The sequence below is a fragment of the Heteronotia binoei genome, chromosome 10, assembly GCF_032191835.1.
Source record: "Heteronotia binoei isolate CCM8104 ecotype False Entrance Well chromosome 10, APGP_CSIRO_Hbin_v1, whole genome shotgun sequence".
NCBI lineage: Eukaryota > Metazoa > Chordata > Lepidosauria > Squamata > Gekkonidae > Heteronotia > Heteronotia binoei.
The window spans coordinates 51,920,079-51,938,744 of NC_083232.1; the positions used below are offsets into that span (position 1 = coordinate 51,920,079).

Consider the following 18,666-nt stretch of genomic DNA (forward strand, 5'->3'; position numbering starts at 1 on the left):
TGATAGTACTCTAGAATATTCATGAAGAATCTTATATTCTGTCTCATCATTCTCCCGGGAATGAACCCCGTTTGGTCTTCATCAATGACCATAGATATGACCTTTTTAAGCCTGTTAGACAGAATTGCTGCAAATATTTTGTAGTCAGCATTTAAAAGCGAGATTGGCCTATAATTACGAATCTCTGTAGAATCTGTCTCTTTCTTATGGATCAACGATATCAATGCCTCCAGGATGAGGGTAAATTAGCTGTTTTTTTGTATTTCCTCTACTACGCTTTTATAAGGAATCAACAGGATCTCTTCAAATGTTTTAAAAAATTCAATTGGTAGTCCATCAGGACCAGGTGACTTATTACTTTTCTGTCTTTTCAATGCCTCTGTTATTTCATGTATAGTGATAACACTCTCTAATCCATCTCGTTGCTCTCTTGTTATTTGCTTAATCTCAACATTTTCAATGTACTCCTCCTGAAGTTGTGCGATCTCTTGCTTCTTATAAAGATTCTGATAGAAGTCTTGCACTATTATATTCATTTGGGATTTTTCTGAGACTTCTTCTTTATCTTCATTCTTGAGTGATCTTATAACTTTTCTCTCCCTTTCCTTTCTTAATTTATATGCTAGCCACCAACTGCGAATCAGTCCAACATAAAATCACATCTCAGGGCTAATCCATGGAGCTCTGCAAGATACTCGGCGGCAGACTCAACTTGTCTCTGCTGTCTCATGTAGAACGTGTGCCTGCATGTAAGATGAGATGGCTGTGGTGCCATGTGGTTCGTCATTGCCTTGACCAGTTGGTCATAGGTAGCCCTTGCGAAGGTGGTCAGCGTGATGAGTCGCTTCATCAGCTGGATGGTCTCCACCCCACACGAGCTCAGGAGAAGCGCCTTCTTCTCAGCCGCTGCCTCCATTTTGTGCAGCTCTGTATTGTAGTTGATTTGGTCCACCCATGATTCCCATAAATTAAGGTTTTTAGGTTTTAAACGCTTTGACTTTTTAAAATGTAATAACTTTGCACTCTGTTTATTGTTTTATCGTTTGTTGTGAGCCGCCCTGAGCCATTTTATGGGAAGGGCGGGATATAAGTCATAGAATAAATAAATAAATAAATAAATAAATAAATCGGGCCGGGTGACATCAAATGCCGGTAGGGTTTTATTTATTTTTTATTTATTTATTTAAGATTTATATCCCGCCCTTCCCACAAGTGGTTTGTCCGGAAACAGTAGCCATGACCTCAACCACGGAAGCACTAGAGCTTGGAGTGCTGTAGGCTGTAGGCTGCTCTCTGCTCACCGGAATCCCATCCTTGTCACCAGTGTAATGTACTGAAGTCAGAGACATTCAGATGGCAACTTGCTTTATTAGCAAGTACATCACAAAAACAACATGGTGGGGCCAGGTCTCTTGTTATATACATTTCCAGGAACAACTTTCTTCCTGGTCAGGTCCAATCCTGGCCAGTTAAACTTCCGCCACTGATCGTCATAGGTGGGCTGCATTCGTCCCTTCCAGGCACTGCCCACAGGTGCTCTGTAGTGTACTTTCCAGGATGAACACCAGACACAACAGTGTCTTTTCAGCTCCTTGTGGATTTGCTTAAATTTAGATCACACTTTTCTACAGTATCTCATTGCAAACAAGTCTTTGCTGGTGCTTGAGGCAGCCCCTGGCCTCAGGAAACTTGACTTCTTCAGAGATGGCAATAAGATTTGGAAGGCCTGATGCAGCTTCCAACAACTATGTGGAACGATTTCTGGAGCAATTAATAGTAAAGCGATTTCTGTGAATTCCCCTTCGTGGCTTCCCCCTGTCCACTGCATCTCAGGACTAGGGGTGAGGCTGTGGTGGGATGGAACAAAAATCCTCTCTGTGAACTTTCATTCCGAGTTTCATTCCTAGTACTAGAGGACCAAAACCAATTATTATTACTGTGGCACTGTGTGATGCAGTAGTCAAAAGGAAAATGACTGTAAAGCATACATAGGAAGCAGGGCAGCATAGACTGCCTTCTTGATACTCAGTTGTTTATAACTACCTGATACAGTCACCAAGGCTTGGACAGACAAAGAATCCAGTGAAAATCTACTCAATACTCCATTAAAAGTCTCCTTTCCTTATAATGGGTTGGATCCAGGGCTTTTCTCCTGGGGGAATACAGCAAAATGGAGTTCCAGAACCTCTTTGTGGAAACGAAATTCTAAAAAAAAAAAAAAGGCTAAAAGTTCACGAGGGCACCTGTGGGTTTCCCCTTCATTCCCCTCTTGAGAGTTCTGGCACCTCTTTATTCTAGAAAAAAAGCCCTAGTTGGATCCAACCAGCTTTTCAAGTGGTGAGAAAGGAATGAGGAGTCCCATTTGACTACCCAGAAAGGCCACACTGGGGATTATCGATGGACAAAAGTCATGTAGGATAGTGGCTGCAGCAAGGAGGGAAGCTGGGCAAGGTTATATGACACATCTGGCAGAGTCCAACTCAGTATTTGGGATCTGTGGCAAATGGTCATTACCAAAATATTCTCTGGTCACTGGAGAGGAAGAAGCATGGCTATATGACCATTTCTCCTTTGTGTGAATGGATCTGTGCCCTCCATTGCAAGTCAGAATGCTGATGGAGTGCTCCCAAGCCCTGCATGCTAATAAAAGTGCTGAAGTTCTGAACTGAAGTATCAGGATTCCAAATGACACTTATTGGGCATGCACAGAGGCAACTCTAGAAAAACTAATGAAGAAGGAACACAGATGCGTATGAAATCTGTTGTTATGGCAACAAGGATGTTACTGCATACAAGTTTTGAAAAATACACTCGTCACTGGCTATTGTGCTATAGCTGCACCACATGACTAGATTTTCCTGCACAGATGATCGCTTTAGTGCAGTATTCATTTCTGTGTGGATGCTGCCTAAATAATACTTTACAGAATGAGGGTAAATTATATATATCAGTGGTGGCCAACGGTAGCTCTCCAGATGTTTTCGCCTACAACTCCCATCAGCCCCAGTCATTGACCATGCTGGCTGGGGCTGATGGGAGTTGTAGGCAAAAAACATCTGGAGAGCTACCGTTAGCCACCCCTGATATATATGAATGACATGGTGACCCCTCAGTGTTTTCAAAGCAAGAGACCTTCAGAGGTGGTTTGCTTGCCTCCTTGTCATGATCCTGGTATTCCTTGGAGCTCTCTCTCACTCTCTTTCTCCCCCCACCCCCACCTCTCCCTAACAGTGCATGGATAGTCTTGCCCACCCTTGTTCCTGAACAGGCAGAGGCAGCTCAGGGTTGGTTTGGCTGATTTCTGTCTGCTGATGGGTGCAGGATGGGAGTTTGTGGAAGCTTCTAAAACCTGAATCCATGCTATAGGAATTCCATGTATTGTGATTGAAATCTGCCAGGTAATATTAGTGCTAACCCTGTTGGAATTGTCTCTGAGCTTGTATGAATGGGCATAAGGAGTTCTGAGCTACAACATTAAGATGCCAGACAGGTTTAAAGTGCAGTCCTAAATAGATTTATATGGTCCAAAGTCCATTGAAATCCACTGGCTTAGAAGGTTGTAACACTACATAGGATTGCACTGTTAGATGGGCATTTGTAATATAATTTATATTTCCAATAAATCTTTAGTCATTTGCATACCTTTTATTGCTGTGTGGCTACCTTATTCTTGAAGTAATGACCCTATTGAGTGACAGAAGTTTTTTTTGTTTGGATTATTTTGTTTCATTTAAGATCATCAGTGAGTGTCTACTATTTTTGGGCACCTGCTTTCATCTCTGAAGAGTTTTCTTCCATATCGAGCTCTTAAGGATGGAGAACATACACAGGATATAGGCAGCCAATCAGGATCAGTGTGAACACATCTGCTGGACAGATTTTTTCAGTAGGTCTTAGGTGGGACTTTGTTGGATCCTGTTTAATACAGCCCTGACCTAATGAATTTAATTTGTTGACACTTTCCCACCCCCACAGTCTTCTGCTTGATCTTTTCTCACATTACCCTCTGCTGTGCTTCTTTCCTGTCAACAGCAAATTCTAGAGGGTCACCGTATCCAGCAATTGCAAATGTACCGGGCTCAGATGGCTACAGTTGGCATGGCGCGATTGGATAGACGTCAGTCTGTTGCCAGGACACAGTCTTCGCCAGCAACTCCAGCATTGCCTCACCCAGCTGTGGACCAGCCCATACAACATAGCCTTATGACTGGTACGGCTCCCTAAAGACTCCATGTAATAGGCAGAGTAAATGCACAGTTCATGTAGGATCAGTTGATTTAAATGCCGTACATGCCTCTTTACTCTGTAGCAGTGAATTCATTTTTAACTCTATCCTATTGGACTTTATGATGTTGTGTTGGCTTTAAGTCAACTAGTGCAGCTGATAAGCCACATGGATAATATTCACACACTCATAAATTAATGCTGTTGACTGACTCCACCAGTCAAGCAACAGGTGCATTCAGGGTGCCATTCAGCCCGTTACCATTTTCCCTTTTATTTCTCTTTGTCATTCATGCTGAGCTTTTTTGCACAGACCACCAACAAGCTGAAACAAGACTACCACTAAATAGCATGACTGGGATAGATATTCCCAGAGCTGTCATTTGCCTCCAGTAGGATGGTCACTCAGGGATGCCAAAGATAGTGTTTGTCACAATGGAAAACCCAGCCATGGTTGAAACACAATGACATAATCTAAGAAATAGTGTTTTGCTATCCACAAAGAATAGCTGGCATGTGTTTGTGGCACTTGCAGATGATGAAGTTCTTCTAACCACACCCACTGCTTGATACGCTTTGAGAGGCTGCCATTCTTCTTGTGAAGGCTTTTGCTTTCCCTTTTATACGATATACTAGAGGTAAAAATCCACACTAGCACTGTCATAAAGATATACTATTTTGGGACTAATACATTTTACAGAGCCTGTACAATATCCACGGGTGAAAGATGAGACCAGACATGTATTTGCATTCTTTGAAACCTCATTTGGACTAAAATGATAAAACCCCAACATTTATTAGGTTTAACAGAATTTATTTTAATTCCCACTGAGAAACTGAAATGTTATATTTTTAATGTATTGCATGTATTGTTTCGAGCATCAAAAGCCACTTGATTTTTCTCCTCTATTAAGACTGCTGCCAAGCTGGGACTTTTAATTATGCACATGCAATAGTATTATTGTTAACTAGCCTTTTATACCAACATTTTAGAACTTCCTCTGTGACACAGTATCTTCTCTAAAGATCACAAATGACTTTGATATGTTGGAAAGAGGGTTATATATATTTGGTATTTTTCTCTCTTGCTGACTCATGGATGGTTTTCGCACACAGCTAACCTCGCAGTCACAATCCTGTTCCCTCCGCAGCGTCCGGTTGGATTTCGCACCATCTGCGCTGGAGTTACAGGAAGTGCCGCGGCTTTTGCGTAGCAAACGTAAACCGCTAAAACCCAGTTTATGTTTGCTATGCAGAAGCTGCGGCACTTCCTGTAACTCTGGCGCAGATGGTAGGAAATCCGACTGGACACTGTGAAGGGAACAGGATTGTGACTGCGAGGTAAGCTGTGTGCGAAAACTGCCATGGCTAGCATCTAGCACAAATGTAATGATAGCAAAAGAATTTTTCTGAGCCTGGACCTTCCCACAAGAAAAATAGGACAGGAAGCCATTCTTCATAAAGCCATATATGTGCAAACATTTGCACAAATAACCTCCTTTGAGACTACATCTTCCAGTATGTGTTTGGAATCCAAGCAAAGGAGACTTACTCTATCCCAGAGTATTCCATTAGTTTCGGGGTGTGCATGTAGAGTGTTTGTGAGCAGGGGGTACCTCATTCATCTTGGTGAAGGGAGCAGCTTCACACAGGAATGTTCACATGGCTCTGTTTTCTCCATCAGCATGAAAAGGGAAGTTCTTTCAGGTAGAACTCAGTTTGTGCACCAGGCTTCCTGGACCATTTGAAATTTTAAAAATGATTGGTGAGGAAGAAGATCTTAAATAAAAATTCATGAAAGAAAGAAATGGATGGTTTCTGCCAAGTACCAGTCATGTAAATTGATGTCATCATTCCAAAGTGCCCCAACTGTTATCCCTCTGACAGCATTTCCTCTCCTATAACACATGCTATAGTCAACTCAGGAGAGACTCCACATGTCCCAAATATCAGTACTGAATTACTGTGAGAGGAATTTTTATTGATTGCTCTCCAGTTGTGGAACTTCCTTTCCACAGAGAATCAATCTGGCGTATGATGAGTGGAACCACACAGACCGTGGCAGTCATTTGATTGCTTCACCAGCCATCCAGCTTGCAACTCAACTAACCTGTTTCATGGTGGGGTAATTGTGGACTGAATTGTGAGTTGGGCATGGAGTGAAACAATTGCACAACCATTTGAATAGATCACTCGGCCCACATTCATTATATAGCCATTTGGGCATCAGAAGTTTGATTCTCCTGCCTGCTTGGCCTCTAGTGGTATATGTTGTTTTTCAGCTTGGCTGACTCTCACCTTGCCTTTTACTCTTGTTGAAGTATTTGTGTAAAACTTACCTCAAATGCTCCACAGGCAGCTGTGCATACTGTCATAAAACTTCACATTTTTGTTTGAGTGATACTGTGCCCAATCATGATCTGAATCTATCATGCTTCACTAGGAAGGTTACACAAATTCTACATCAAGAAGGTAATCTTGTTTGGAAAAAAAAAAAAGAAAGAAGTACATCAGCCTTTACTCAGCATATAGTTTGACTGTTTTCTGATAGTGATATAAAACTTTTGACTTGGGCAGGCATTTGCTGGCTAGGGAGAAGCTTGGGATATTTTCACTCTATATTTTATTTCCATTTTCAAGAACATTCATAAAAGTTGTCACCCACTGTGAGTCTTAAGGGTAGTCACAGTATATATTAATGTAAATGTATATTTCTCTCTGGAGAACAATTTTCACCCTGATGTATATGCATGGAAATTTAGAATTTACACTCCAGCTATTTAGATGAGAATCTTACTCTCTGCAAAAAGAGACAGAGCTGCTTGAAATCTTGGCCCGTCCAATTTCAGTAGGAATTTTGCCATTGGCTTGAATGAAGACGACATTCCAAGCAGAATAATTATCTTCCACCAACATTCCAGAGCAGCCAGCAATTGAAAACAGTTGTCTCTTCTCTCTTTACTCTTTGGGGGTGGGGGGGTATTACCGGCTGGATTGTGTTAGGGAATCCTAGAGTCTATTTTTAGAAGGCAGTTCTGTTGCTCTGTTGTGGTACTGCAGCACACGTGCTGTGTGACTCGCAGCTGCAGAAGTGAATTATTTGCACATCCTAAATCAATTTAGATGTTTGAAGTGTATGAAAAAGTACATTTGGATTTCATTTGAAACTGAGGCATCTTCTTCATCAGTACTTTATGCAGTGAAGAGAAGGAAATGCTTTTTACTAGGAATAAGCACGAACCAGGAAAATGCAGTTCAGTTTGGTTCATGGTTCGTGATGTGCCTGGTATGCACACCATGGACCATCATAAACTTTTTGATGGTAAATGAACAGGTTCTCTTCATGAGGTCAATCATTTTTTCAATTATTTTATTTATATCCCACCCTTCCCGCCGAAGCAGGCTCAGGGCGGCTGAGGTATGTGATGGGATACAATGCTGCCATTCCCCCCCACCCCGGGTGCTAGAGACACCAAATTCACAAGGGATCTCTGGATGGCTCTCCTCTACCTGTCTTCCAAGGTTGGTGAAGACTGCATTTACAGGATCTGGGTTACAGTCCCCCAAAGAGGGTGCACCCAGGAAAGTGCTATCTGGGGAAATAACAGGATCAAGAATATATAGAACAGATTCTGTTAAAGCTAGAGCCACCAAACTTGCAGCAGACCTTCAGCTGACTCTGCTCTACATGGTCTCCAAGATATGTGCAGATTGGATTTGTGGAGTCTGAGTTACAGTCCCCCCCCCCAAGAAGGTGCCCCCATCCTCAATTGTTTCCAATGGAGGCCATTCTTCCACCCAAGTGCCAGGGTGCAACCTGCAAGCTAGATCAGCTAAAGAGAAGGAGGAATGGGGGAAACACACAGGGGGACAACAGGAGGCCTGTGATGTCCAGAGAGGGATAGGCAACAGTGGAAGGTTGACCTTCAGGAAGGCCAATTTGTTCACCCTGGCTGGGTCCAGGTGGGAGCAGTGGGGACTGAGGACATTTCCCAGATTAGAGAACACCAGTTCACTCTGGACACTGGTGAGAGGTCAGGAGAGGAGACTCATGGCCATGCAAGAGAGTTCAAACCAAATGGCAGCCTTGTGTGATCAGTGCTCCAGGGGATTGATGGAGGTGGGCTCAGCAGCCACACTGTTGCTGACTTCACAGTTGGCCACTGAAAACCAGTAGTGAGCCTTCACCCTGGTTGAGCTCTTCAAGACAGAGGTGCCAGGCTGTGGCTCCTCCTCTTTCTCTTCCTCGGCCTCTTCCACCTGCTCTGTTTCCTCTGGCCATATCTGCTGTCCTATAGCCTCCAACCTTCTTTGCAAACTCATGCTTCCATTGCATGAGCTTTGGATTCTGGAGAACAATGCTGCCTTTTTTCCAAGGGTCACAGATATAGGCCAGTTTGTACTCCCCTTTTTTGCAGAAAAAAATGCAGCCTGGTGGTGATGTCCTCCTGCAGCCTCTGTGCCAAGGTGGAGAACAGCCATCCCCTTAGGACTTGGCTCCAGTGTGAATGCCAGTGCCTGGTCTAGTGCTCAGATCAGGGGGATGACTTGCCATATAGGCACAGAGCTGGTTGGTGGTGTCCTGAAAGGTCTTGAGAACATGCATCATTTGGGAGAGGGTCAGTCAGTCATTGGAGCTGATGCTGAGCTTCTCTTCTATGTGTGCAGGATGGTCATGGAGGAGATGCCATCTTGCACCATGCTCTTCTCCTCTACCAAAGAGCATGGTGCAAGTAATTCTGGCATAGGTGGAGTTCCAGTGGGTGGGTAGGTCAAGGATGAGCCAGTGTTCAAGCTTATTCCCCTCCCCCTGCCTCTTGTGCAGCAAACAGGCAGACCTGATACTGCATAAAAAGTGGGCAGCCAGGCACTGGTAGATCTCCAGCAGGAACTGCACCTCAAGGGGGATAGCATTCCAAGTGGCATTGACAGTGCTCTCCAGCCACAGAGCATCCTTCACTACCAGATGAAGCATTTGTGCCAGGCAAATGATGCCCCTGATGCACACAGCCTTCACCACTACCAGCATTTTGGCACCAGTGTCCATGACCATGCAGCCACAAATAATGTTGTTGCCACCCACCCACTCCCTCAAGCTACTCTGTATCACAGCAGTGTGGTTTTGCACCATGTGGTCTGTATCCATCCCCTGTGCATGGAGCAGAACCTCTTTGTTGCCTGGTGGCAGGACTGTCCCCTCCTTGGGCCTGGGCCATGTCCGAACAATCTGGACAGAGAGGCCACGAGTGGTGGTAAGGGAAAGGTTACTGGCTGCTCCAGAGGTCTATAATAAAGTACACTATTCTATCTTGCATTCTGGAAAGCTTACCTTTTGCCATTGCCACTGCAGAGCGGTGCATGGCGAGCAAGACTTGTCAGCTCATGGTCCTCCATGAGGGTTCAGAATGCCAGGGAGACAGGCATTGCAGCAATCTGTGAAAGGCTTGGCCATCCACAGCAATCATCTTGCCAGTGAGGCAACTGACTGCTTCCTGGCCCCTCTACATAACCCTTCTGGATGGCATTGTCAGTGTCCCCAAGGGAATGACCTCTTGGAGGGTGGCTTGCCTTCATTTCTCACTCACAGCGACCTGAGTGTGGGAGCGTTTCTCGTCGGGGCCTTCTGCTCCCCCCTGATTATCCCTACTGAGAGGGAGTAAGCCTCTTCTTCCTTCCACTGGCCGCCACTTTTTTCTCCAGCAGCAACTTAGAAAGGTGCACCCTTTGCAGGATGGAGGATGACAAGTGTTTGGAGTTAGCATCCCTCCAGATTGCACCCCTGGCACTGTCACACAGGTGTCACTGTGGATTGGAAAGATGGGAGGAGCAGCTGTTTTCTGGCACCGGCCTGGGAGGGGCCACAGAGGGGTTTACTCGAGGCAGGAACAGCAACAGAGAGTTGTATGGAAGGGAGGATGCTCTCCTCCCCTCTGAATCACTGTTAGAGCACACCTTACAAAAGAGTGTTAGCAACTGCTGGTCACTGGGCAATGCTACGAACTCTTTTGCCTCTGTGGGGTGCCCCAGTAACATATTGGGGAAAGGAGGCTCTGAGAAAGGAGGTGATGCCCTGCTAGAGGTGGGCTTCAGTGGATTGGCAGGATGGGTTTTGGTGCCCAGGGATGGGACCCTGTGTACAAGAGGATGGAAGACATCTTCCCCCATAGTGAGCACCCTTTGAGCCAACCTTCATCCTCATGACACAGTTGTTGTTCAGTCGCACAGTCGAGTCCGACTCTTTACGACCCCATGGACGAAGTCACACCAGGCCCTCCTGTCTTCCACCATATAAGGAGGGGTGGGAAGGTATAAAATGTGGGTCATCACCTGAGGCATGTAGTAGCTAAGCCCCTCTGCTCAGCATGAGCAGAGAGATGGGGGGGGGCTCAGTTCTCCCACCTCTGTGACTTCCCTGTTTGCCCACATTTCTTTATTTCTGATTTTGTCTTTTTTGCCAGTTCTGAAATTTTGCAACCAGTTCCATAAGCCTTTGGAATGAGGTGGGCATATTGAATTGCTAATGAACTAGGTCAATCATTATGTAACTTTTAATTGTTTTTAAAAAGTGTTACTTATATTTCTTATGTTGTCTTTGTGCTGAAGGTGTTGTGTATGACGCACTAATGTTGAAACACCAGTGCTTGTGTGGCAGTTACAGCAACCACCCTGAGCATGCTGGAAGAATTCAAAGCATCTGGTCAAGGCTGCAAGAAAGCGGGTTGCTAAACAAGTGTGAGGTAATCCAAACAACAACCACAGATGTATGATCATTGTTAAGAATCACAATATTCTGTCCACTGTGTGAGCAGCACCAAACAGATAATGATGATGCAGGGTTGTTGTTGTTTTAGCAGAAATGCACAGGAACATTCCAGTTCCAGCAGGCTTGGCATTGGGGGTGTGGCCTAATATGCAAATGAGTTCCTGCTGAGCTTTTTCTGCAACCCCCCATGTGAAGCAATGGTGACATCGGGTGTATGGTCTAATATGCAAATGAGTTCCTGCTGGACTTCTCCTACAAAAAAGCCCTGCAGGAAACTATGATGATGTCAGGGGTGTGGCCTAATATACAAATGAGACCCTGCTGGGCTTTTTCTCCCCCCCCCCGATTATATGGACTGTTTACAATACACACAAATGCAGATAAAGAGTTTTTGATATATTTTTTAAATAACCTCATATGTGAGGTTAATGATGATAGAATTCCTGGATCAGAACACTGAACATATGAGGTTGCCTTATATTGAATCAGACCATTCATCTATCAAGGTCAGTATTGTGGACTCTGGCAGATAGTAGTTCTCCAAAGTCTTTCACATCACCTAGTTACTAGTACATGAGCCTTTAAAAAAAAACTAGACATGCCAGGGATTGACTGTGGGACCTTCTGCTGGCAAAGATTGCTTCAGTGGAGACAGTCAATTCAAAGTATTTGTTACTACTTCTGAATGGAATGGCATCTCCATTAAAGTCAATGGGGAGAAGCTCCCATACCTTTACAGTTTTGCTGGGTCAGTTTATAGTATTCCAAAATGAAATTTAGATACCTCTGCAAGTCACCTTCATTAGTCCATATATACACTGAGATACTAATATTGTTGCTTTTTTGTTGTTGTTGTTGTCAAATCATAGCTGACTTATGGCTACCCTGTGGGCCAAAAGACATTCAGAGTTGAGGCTCAGAGTGATCGTGATTAGAAATTGATCAGGATAGGGCCAAACTATACATTATGCTTATGAGTTGCTAACAGGAACATATTGCAGCTCTGAATCTCCAGTGTCAACTCTTGCGTCAAAGTGCAGCAGGGGCCCCAGAGAACAAAGCTCCCAAAGCTGTACAAGAAAGAATTCTTATTATTATATAAAACTAGATCAACAATAGCCAGTACATGGAAAATTGACAAAACTCCATCCTTAAAAACCTGGTACAATCAGCTCTGGAATTTTTATGTCCTAGCAAAACTTAACGACAAATCAAAACAGTTAAGGGATTCTAACTACCATTCTGATATAGTGACTGTCTGGTTTCCATTTTTAGAATTCCTACAAGAAAGATCTGAGACACCTACTGTTATAGAAGCTTTTTATTTATGGTAAATGGGATTTATTTTCTTGTAACAATAAGTCTGACAAAAGTGACATGGAAAAGTATTTGTTTGTTAATACCGTTAAATAATAAGTTTGTATTGCTACATAACAAAACGACCAATAAAAATTATTGGTGGGGGGGGGGAAGAAGTGCAGCAGGGGCCCAGCTCAGATTGAGAACATGTCACTGGGCGCTCCTGCCTTGCTTCATGCACAGTTGTTGGGGACAAAACTGCTCAGGGGCAAGGAGGGCATTATTTTGCCTTTTTGGTGGGCTGTATATGTAAACATTCAGTGCATGTGCAGATTCCCCCAATGGGGCAAATCACCCCATCCCTGCAGCCCCTGGGGCTGATTTGGCTTTCAAAAATGACCTGGACCAAAGTGAACCCTCCTCCCATTCTTTCTCCCTCCACACCCTGGTCCCAATACAAATCGGTTCCTTTTACACAGGAATTATTACTGGAGACTCATAGCTATAATATGGCTGCAAAATCCCTGTGGCAAACTCCTGTAAAGCATATTATGCAATTTGGTCCTCGGATAGGTGAAGGTTTGTAGTAGATGCAACAGACAGGTGTATTATTATTTAGACAGGAGTTAAAACAGAATGACTGTCTTACCATTTAAGATCCTTTCCTAAAACCCCCAAACTTAGGGGGGAAATACTGTGGTTTGGTCATATTTCATTTTTTTAGGTCCATCATCATGCTGACATGCTTGGTTGATCCCATAAAGATGGCTGTAAAATATTGATGTGATGGATGTTGGGTAAGGAAGCCAAGATTTACTATGCCACATGCTCTAACTATGGTCAACGTTTTATTTTAAGTTATCCCTGTCCTGTGCTGATCACAGTTCAGTAAAATGCTTATATTCAATTAAGCAGGTAGAACTGCTCTATTCGCCTTCAAAATACTTGTGGGGAGCTTTTTTTCCTTTCTGGTCAGGGGCTAGATTTGTAATTCTTTACATTTTTTGAGCATGGGACAGCTCACCCATTAGCTGGTACACTGGAAGTTACGCATGGTGCAGGAGCTGAGGAAGATGAGCTCCCTTTTAAATTAAATGAATGAGACATGCTCATTAAATTTGGTAGGGTCTTATATACCCTGGTTTGTTTTCTGGGGGATTACTAATAGAATAAATAGTTTGCAGTTAGGCTTGGCCAGTCCTTAATTACGGGAACTGAAAACCATCACATTGAGGTGAACATAAAATTAGGTTTGCAATCCTAAGCATACTTTTAACTCTGTGGGACTTAGCTCTAGGTAAACATATTCAAGATTCAGCTACAAATCATTCCAAAGATCTTTTAAAACAGACTGGCTGTTGTTTTTCCTCTCTTTAGGTACAGTGAGGTTTATAGCACTTCAGAGTGTCTGGGTTAATAGACAAAGTGCTACAATGACTAATAATTACCCCATCCTATTAAATATTTTAATTTGCTTTTCTATAGCATATAGAGTTCTCAGTAGAAGTGAGGGGCCTTCCACAGTACCAGCCACCTGGGGTTTTCTTCATTGATTTGCTATGCAGTCATCTGAAGTGCATTCCAGGAAAAACATTTATATTGCACCACATCCCTTTTCCCTTCCATCAAGAAAATGCATATAACTTTTAAGAGAATGAAAGAACATTATCAATCACCTGACATATGAGGAACAGTGAACTTTTATCAGTCCCGCCACCATCCCACAAGAGCAATTATGAAGTTTGTTGTCTCCACAAAGTAACCTAGTTTCTTGGTGTTATACAACTGTGTCTCAGACAGATACTATTCATCTGCCACAAATTTTCCTCAGGACTGGGAGGCTGCATTCAGACACCACATTAAACTATGGCTTGATCAAACTCCTGTTAGCTGTGAAGTCTAAATCCAGGCAATCTGAGAAGCCAGGATTTGTCAGTGGACATAAACAAGAAGTTTAAATTAGGCATTTTAATCTGTTTTATTAACCATAGTTTGTACTACTGAGGTTTGTTGTGATGTCCCAATTCACAAATGTTGAGTTTGTTTCTTGCAGCATCCTGGTCACAGAGATGATAGTAGAGGATATTTTCTCCATTGTAAGGCAGAGAAGAGGCAAATACCAGACAGATTAGGATTTGTGCACAGACCAGGATCGGGCAGAGCATCCAAACTTTGTTACACAAATCACAGACTACAGTTTATCATGATATCTGAATGCAATTAGAGATGCATACAGAAAAAATAGTATTCAAGTTCTATCATGATGTCATTTAGCCCATGTTATCAAGCATGCCTAGTTCTGAGAAATTATACTGAAATGAGAGTTGTCATGAAAATTTTGAAGTTCAGTTTCTAACTCTTCCCTAGACAAAGATCTCACAAATCCTCAGGGTGCAGGAATGAAGACCAATAAAGCTACCAAATTTTATTTGATTGATTCTGCATATCTCCATGTTTTAACTATATTTTACATAAATGAAACTCAAAATAAGTTTAGGGTTTTTTTCATCTGAGGAAATCTGACAGAACCTGAAAGGATTGCAATAAGACTAGCAAAATTTCTCAGGGGGGAAAAGTAGATATTATTAGATTAAGTTGTTTAGGACTGAAGTGTAAGTCTTTGGATACTGCCCTAAAGCGTATTTTCCATTTGGTCGCATGTTCCAGTTTTAAATTGGTAAAGGAAAATAGAGACTTCCCCAACTTCCTTTGGAGACCATTTTGCAACTAGGTCCAAGTATTAGGCAATATATTCCGATTCTGATTCAGGAAAAGAAGCACAAATTCAGTTCATTATGTATATTGACCATCACATAATATAGTCTCTTTTTCTTCTTTTTTTTTGTCTTTGAAAATGACTAATATTATCATTAGAATTCTGCTAGGGATCTATAAATCTTTCTGATGGTCATTTTTTTGTGGCTCATGTTTTAGAGACATTTAAGATCTTGTCACCAACAGTTAGCTAAAATACTGTTTTCCAGCTAGGCAAAGCCTCCTTAAATTTCTCATAAGCGAGACAGAGTTGTTGTTTTAAAGAAATACCCTGCTTTTCTCTAACTTAAAGAATTTTGAAGGCTGAATCCAGACCAGCATATTAAGCTGGCACAGGGACGGGATGTGGACAGACCAAAAAAGTGTGATCAAACATTCACAGCTGTCTGCCGTCCTGCACCCACACTCACCCCATCCGAAAGTGTTTACCTTCTCCTTCCCTTCCTCTCCCCACAACAGGTACCTTGTGAGGTAGATGGGGCTGAGAGAGTTCTGAGAGAACTGTGACTGGCCCAAGGTCACTCAACAGGCTTCATGTGGAAGAGGACGGGGAATCAAACCTGGTTCTCCAGATGAGAGTCCTGCACTCTTAACTAGTATGCAACACTGGCTCTGAGAGAAAATTTAATGCAAATAATTATGAAGACAAGATAGTAAATATTTATTGACTTCATTATAGTAGGGAATTCTGTGATTCTTGAATTTCAAATGGAAATATTTATGCCACTATATCAAAAACCTTTACTGAATTTTACCAAACAGGCAAAAAGAGATTTTACTGCTGTTAGATGAGGGTGAAATGTTTAAAAACCCAAACCAAGTTTGGATATTAAAATGGTTCAGGAACAAGTTGAGTGACCCTTATGGACTGCTTGGCTTGGGCCCAGCTAGCAGTGATAATCATGGGTGTTAGCTCACCCATTGCTTCCTCTAGCACTCCTACCAGCTAGAGTGGGGCTCTGCACAGGGGCCACTTGGCTCAAACCCAGCCAGCAATGGCAAAAACAACAGTTTAGGAGAAGGCAATGGATAAGGCTGCACCCATTCTGGTTGCTGCTGCTGGGTCTGAAATGAATGGCCCTGTAGTACTGCTGGTTCCAATGGGGTATGGCTTGACTTGCTCCTGGCCATCAGCAGCCCTCCCAGACATTGGCCAACCAGAAATTTTCTTTCATTGCAAATGAAAGAGCTAATTTGTCCATGAGCCAAAGTGTATTTCAATCCTGCACAACTTGTGACTCACCACCTATCATTTATTTTAGTCTTCCAGATTTCCTCCTTGTTTAGGGTTAGGTAACAAAAAAGGTTATTTAGTCCATGGATATATACTAGATAAATGTTTGGCTTTAGTAGGGCTGCTCCATTCCATGTTGTCAAAAAACTATACAGCTTAAAGCCTGTCCAACTTCCTATGCAACAGCATCAATCCACTCATAGAGTAGAATACATAGAGTCATAATAGGATCTCTGATTGTGAATATATGAACTTGATCAGGGGTTTCTTTAGTCTAGCATTGTATGCTTTGACTGGCACCAAGATCTAAGGTATTTCCCAGTCCTGATAAAGATGCTGGGGACAGATGAACCCTCTATATTCAGAGCAGGTACTCTGACAGTGAACTATAACTACTCAAAAATTGGCTTTATGATGGGAAGTCACATTTATATCTTGCAGAATAAAAACTGAACCCACCTGTATGCTATATGTCTCCTTCCTGCTTATATGGCCTGTTCACAAAAGGTGGGATGTCACATTTTCCCAATTCATGGACCTGTTGGGAATTGAACACAAGGGGACTCATACCTCAAAGCAAAATCTGTGATCTTATACTAACAAGCCTGAACAACAAATCCCATTTTACAGCCTTGTAATCTGTAGTGGACTGCTCTTCCTTGCATTCCAAGCCCAACTATGCACTCACAACCAATTGCTCCCAACTGAGTCTCAGCAGTCAAGTCCACCTCATCTAACTGACCCTCCAACCTAGACCTATAGCTTCCACATCTCATCCTCTCAAGCAGCGTGCAGCCTTAGCTTCTGCTCCAATTTCTGCCTTTCACCCTTGTTGCTGATAAGTGCATGAACTCAGGATGCTCTCATAGAATTCTATCCCTATTGTAGTACCCCCATAGTTATTGGATATAAGCCAGTTCAAGTGTTTGGCCCTAAAAGTGCCCTACAGAATTCTTTGCAAGGTCACAAAGAATTTTGAGAGGTAGGTCATGCATGGAGCCAGTTGCACCAGATGTTTGAATACCCTTGGTGCATACTCAAACCAATTTGGAAGTGTGAACCTTTAGTTCTGATTTCACCGTTCTGTTTTTTAAAATGATAGAGCATATGTGCATGGGCACACACCCAATAATTTTTTAAAAAGGTCAAAGTCAATTTTTTAAACAAAAAAATAAGACTAGGCTGTGTTCTAGCATTAATCTGAATGGTCAACCATGGAAGAAGTGCACGGTGCAGCCAAATCAGGATGAGAGTCTGATCAAAAATATCTCTTAAAAAAACCCAATGGAGTACTTAGCACCACCTTCAATACACCCCAGTATTGACCACAGCCTAGGTTACCTGAACATTCTAGCTGGGCCGATAGAGAACTTCTTAAAGCATACTAGTTATAACTTCTGCAACTTTTATAGGCACCTTATTTCAGCACCCATTTTTTTCTGGCGTCAGGTTTAAATATACATTCTAAAACTGACAACTGAATTCAGACACCCTTGGGTTTCTTTTTGGAGACACTGTAGATTTGTTCTTCACAGAGAGTGAAATAACTTGTGTGAGGGAGGCAGGTAAATCTATACTATGGAATTTGATGGTAGTCCACTGTGGGAACGGTGGGTATGTGTTTAGCCCATTGGCTCCTCCAAGTGGCTCTCCTGTCAAACTAATTTTAGACCAGCCTAGTCTACTGTGCAGCAAGCAGTCACACTATGTCCTGCTGTTGTCCAGACATTAATGCTGTGGAAAGTAACTTGCAGTTCATATCATAGTGCAGGTTGTGCATTTTGATGTCTACCAATATATGTCAACTGTTTTCATAGCACAAGGAAGTGTATTCTGAAGCCTCGTGATTGAAAAACTATGCTGCTTTTTGTGTTCTTTTATCTATTTGAATTAAATAAAAAAAACAAACAGAAGAGACATTTATTTATGACATGTAAAATATCGCTTTATTAGATCATACATGATTTACCATAAAATCTGTGCATTTATTAAAAGCTATCCATGCTTTTCCTTTTTTCAAGTTAGCATTCAACAAATCAGTTTCACATTCCTGCATTATGCAATTGCAACCTATTATTAATCCTATTAAATGTTATTTTGGATTTGCTTCTTCCCCCTCCTGCATATATTATCAGTGGAATATTGTAGACCTCTGCTGCTTTCTTTCAGCGGATCCGAGGTCGAAAAGCCAGTCTGGAGGAAATACAGCTGGTTCACTCTGAACATCATTCACTGCTATATGGCACCAGCCCCCTGAACAGACAGAAGCTGGACCCCAGGAAAATCCTAGGTCTGTAAGGACTCTATTCTACCGAGAACAGCACATTCCAACAATGTCATTAGTCATAGCTGGTGTCAGTTTAAGATACTT

General features: G+C 42.6%; 1 protein-coding gene across 4 annotated transcripts in view; it reads left to right on the forward strand.

Moving 5' to 3' along the window:
• The window catches only part of HDAC9 (histone deacetylase 9), a 689,984-nt gene that overhangs the window by 494,366 nt on the left and 176,952 nt on the right, over positions 1-18,666 (forward strand). For all 4 annotated transcript variants that reach the window (XM_060248614.1, XM_060248615.1, XM_060248617.1 and 1 more), the window contains 3 exons: positions 4,033-4,210; positions 10,828-10,961; positions 18,465-18,585. In XM_060248614.1, coding sequence (XP_060104597.1) covers positions 4,033-4,210; positions 10,828-10,961; positions 18,465-18,585 — 433 coding nt within the window. The remainder of the gene's footprint in view (positions 1-4,032; positions 4,211-10,827; positions 10,962-18,464; positions 18,586-18,666) is intronic.